Source organism: Antechinus flavipes, chromosome 2 (assembly GCF_016432865.1).
Source record: "Antechinus flavipes isolate AdamAnt ecotype Samford, QLD, Australia chromosome 2, AdamAnt_v2, whole genome shotgun sequence".
Taxonomy (NCBI): domain Eukaryota; kingdom Metazoa; phylum Chordata; class Mammalia; order Dasyuromorphia; family Dasyuridae; genus Antechinus; species Antechinus flavipes.
Window position 1 is genome coordinate 646,876,865 of NC_067399.1, and position 4,329 is coordinate 646,881,193.

The 4,329-nt window shown below is 35.9% G+C and overlaps 1 protein-coding gene across 1 annotated transcript; it reads right to left on the reverse strand.

The window, feature by feature from the left end:
• Positions 1-2,047: 2,047 nt before the first annotated feature.
• LOC127547194 (olfactory receptor 13A1-like) lies at positions 2,048-3,277 on the reverse strand. Its single transcript, XM_051974006.1, has one exon. The coding sequence runs from the start codon at positions 2,975-2,977 to the stop codon at positions 2,048-2,050; it is 930 nt and encodes a 309-aa protein (XP_051829966.1). The 5' UTR covers positions 2,978-3,277.
• Between the last annotated feature and the right edge of the window lie 1,052 nt (positions 3,278-4,329).

Here is a 4,329-nt window from a genome sequence, read left to right on the forward strand (position 1 = left end):
TATACATTTAAGAACATTATTTTGAAGTGTCCATCAGCTACATCAAAAGTATCCATACCAAAAAAAAAAAAAAAGGCTAAGAACCCATGTTTTAATCTTGTGTTAATTAAAAACCATTAGTGTTTCCTTTTACTTCTAGGATAAAACACAAACTCATCAGTTTTTAGTTTTCTTGCTCTGCATAATATCTCTTCACTCTATCTTACCCATTTCAGGTTTCTCAACTTTATGCATTGTTTTGAGTTGTTTAGCCCTTTATTAGCAACCAAAATAGGAAGTATCTGTTGTACCACACATGTAATAATTTGCTACACTCTATACAATTTATGTTTTAATACAGATCATTTACAAATGTGCTTTCTTTTTTTCCTGTTTTTTTAAATAGTTTTTTTTATTTTCAAAATATATGCAAAGTTACTCTTCAGCACTCACCTTTACAAAATCTTGTTTTCCAAAATATTCTCCTCGCCTTTCCCCAGTCCACTCCCCTAGACACCAAATACTCCAATATACATTAAAAGTCTGCAGTTCTTCTAAATATATTACCATATTTATCAAGACACACAAGAAAATTCAGATGAAAAAAGGAAAAAGTGTGAAAGAAAAAAAAGCAAGTAAACCAAAAAAAAAAAAAAGGTGAAAATACTATGTTATGATACATATTCAATCCCCATAGTCCTCTTTCTCAATGTGTATATAACAGTCTCCATCGTCTTTTTAATTTTTTTTATAATTATAACTTTTTATTGACAGAACCCTTGCCAGGGTAATTTTTTACAGCATTATCCCTTGCACTCACTTCTGTTCTGATTTTTCCCCTCCCTCCCTCCATCCCCTCCCCCAGATGGCAAGCAGTCCTATACATGTTGAATATGTCACAGTATATTTTAGATACAATATATATGGACAGAACTGAACAGTTCTCTTGTTGCACAGGAAGAATTGGATTCAGAAGGTAAAAATAACCCGGGAAGAAAAAAAATGCAAACAGTTTACATTCACTTCCCAGTGTTCCTTCTCTGGGTGTAGCTGCTTCTGTCCATCATTGATCAATTGAAATTGAGTTAGAGCTCTTTGTCAAAGAAATCCACTTTCTTCAAAATACATTCTCATACAGTATCATTGTTCCATATAATTTATTTTAGCTAATTTTTCTAACATTGAAATTTTTTTCAATTGTGATTCTTGTAATATATTTGATATACTTCTCAGTTTCTTATCATGTGTAAATCTAATACAAATGTTATTAATGTGTTCATGTGATTCAGTGGTAAAACTATAAGACAGCACAGTTTCAAGCATAGATGCTCAGGGCACTCCACTGATGAGCTTTTTCATCCCACATTCTTCACTAAATTTCTCCTATCCCCCTTCATATCCAAGCTGTTGCCAAACTATGCTGATTTCATCTTCACATCTTCTTTAATAAGGCGATGTTCTCATAACATCAAAACATCTCAGAATAAAAATTACATTCAGAGGTAATCAAGACCAGTCTGAAAAAGAAGCCTTTCTGTGACCCAATTGTTTGTCTGGACACTGGGAATTCATTATATCCTAAGAAAATCAATTCTGATTCCATACATCTATGATCTATTGTCTTGACATTCTCTGTACATGTGCACTATTGTGGGAGTTGAGTATCTTTGGAAAGCACCCATGTATTTATTGTTGTTTAGACCTTTTCAATCATCATCTCTTCATGACCCCTTTTGGGGCTTTCTTGGCAAAGATATTGGAGTAGTTTGCCATTTCCTTCGTTCATTTCACAGATGAAGGAACTGAGGCAAACAGGATTAAGTGACTTGCTCAGGGTCACACAGTTTGTAAATGTTTGAAGACAGATTTGAAGATCTGGTACTGTATCCACTGTACCACCTAGCTGCTCCATTCAAGTAAAGCATCCTAAATAATTATAGGGAAAAGACAATTCTATAAATTTAAGTAAAGAAATTTAAGAACCTTATATTATCCCTCATATGTGGACACTCAAAATAACTCTACAGAATTAACATTCTGAGCAAGTTATCTTGCCAATTCCAATTATTTAATGAATGAATGGAAACATTTTCTTGAGGGCAGTTTTAAAATCCTTATTCCTCAGAGTATATATAAGAGGGTTCAATGTGGGGCCAACTGTGGTGTACAGTAGAGCTACCACTTTTCCGTTGTCCATTGAAGATCCAGAACCTGGAAAAATGTAAGTATATATAATTGTGGTATAATACATGCTGACAACCATAAGGTGAGAGGAACAGGTAGAGAAGGCTTTTTTCTTGCCCTCTGTGGTGCGGATCTTTAGGATGTTGGAGATGATAAAGCCATAAGATACCATAGTGAGCACAAAATTAATCACCCCAAAGTACACATCTGCAATAACTATCATGATGTTGTTCAGATATGTGGAGCTACAGGAGAGCAACAACAATGAGGGGATTTCACAGAGGAAGTGCTTAATCTCGTTAGGACCACAAAAGGTTAATCTCAGCATTAGACCAGTGTGTAACAATGAACTGAGGGCACCAATGCCCCACACACTGTTCACTAAAAACATACAAACCATCCTACTCATCATAGTGCTGTAATGTAGGGGATGGCAGATGGCCACATATCTGTCATAAGCCATAGCTGTGAAAAGTAGAAGCTCAGTCCCCAAAAAACAAGTAAGGAAATATAGCTGGGTCATGCAGCCATCATAGGAGATGGATTTCTTCCCCACAATAAGGTTCTCCAGCAATTTGGGCAAAACTGTGGATGTGCAGCCTATATCTAAAATAGCCAAATTGGCAAGGAAAAAATACATCGGTGTATGGAGACCTGAGTCCAAACTGATGGCCATGACAATTAGAATATTACCTGTGAGGGCTGTGAGATAAAGAAAAAGAAAGATGATAAACAAGAATATCTGGAGTTGAGGTGTCTCTGAAAAACCTTGTAGAACAAACTCTGTCACTAGTGTTTGATTGTTCAAAGCCATTCAACAAGACAACGTCTCTTATATCATTCAAAGGAGGTTCCACACAGCATGAGCTCCTTCGTGGGATTTGTAGACAAGTCAGCTGAGCTTTAACAAAGAAAAAAATGCACAGGATTACATTAAAGTTCAAAATACATTTCAACCATAGACAAAATGTTTGTTATAATAGAGTGCCAACCCTGCAGTTCCAATCCGGTCTCAGACACTTAACACTTCCTAGCTGTGTGATTTCACCCAATTGCCTCAGCCAAAAAAAAAAAAAAAAAGTTTGTTATGAGAGAATTCTACACTGCAAATACCCCCAGCAATTATTTCCCTGTCAGGCACATAATAGCCATTTAATAAATGCTTACTAATTGACCAAGAATAAAATAACAAAAATTAAAAGAGTGACATTAATTAAAAATCTGGTGATAGAAAATTCAGTGCATTAACCATTCCTTTCATCTATCTTATCTTCTCTCAATATTAGTCACTCTTTTTCTATCCTCTTTACTCACTTCTTTCATAGCATACCTTTCCCCCTCTCCTTTTTATCATTTGCCTCCTTTTTGCTACATTAAGGTAGGGATGTATCTCCTTCACATAATATATGCCATTATGGAAGTATACAATTTTTAGTAAACCTAAAAATGTTAAAATGTAATATTTTACATGAACTAAAAGTGTTTTTCAGACTTTCCCCCAGTCTCAGAAAATATGGGTGATAGATTAATGTAATGGTCTGAGGCTTGAGTTGATGCACTGAGGTCCCAAGCACGTGAGGCTAAATAGTAATTGGACCATACTCTATTAATATATATGCTTGGAGAAAGAATGGCCCCGCCCACTCTTTGTGCAAGTCCTGATGTGTTGTATAGGAAATGACATTTTTGTTGGGTGGAGGCAAGGGAGTGGGAAGGGAAGTGGAAGGAGAGACTGCTGGCTGGCATCTTGACACAGCTGCTCACATTGCCATTGCAAAGGCTCTTCAACTCCAATCCCCCTCTGCTAGCTGGCTTCCTGTCACAGCTGCCCATATTGCTATTGCAATCCTTCTTGCCCATATTGCTATCGCAATCCTTATTCACCTCTTCACTTCAATAAAGATTGAAGATTTTTCCCTTAACCTGAATTCCTGATTCCGGCTGATTTTAAATACGCAGTCATCACAGATTAAGGACAAAAACTAAGAGTTCTACAAAGGAAACCTTTTGTCTTCTTTTTGTTCTTATCCTCCATATGTTTTAAAGGTATTGGCCTATGACCCACCCAAAAGGAATGCCCTCTATTCCATTCAGAGAGAAAAATTTTTATTATCCAGAATATATTTTCAATTTTTATTTCTGAGTCACTTTGAATAATTGAAGTTA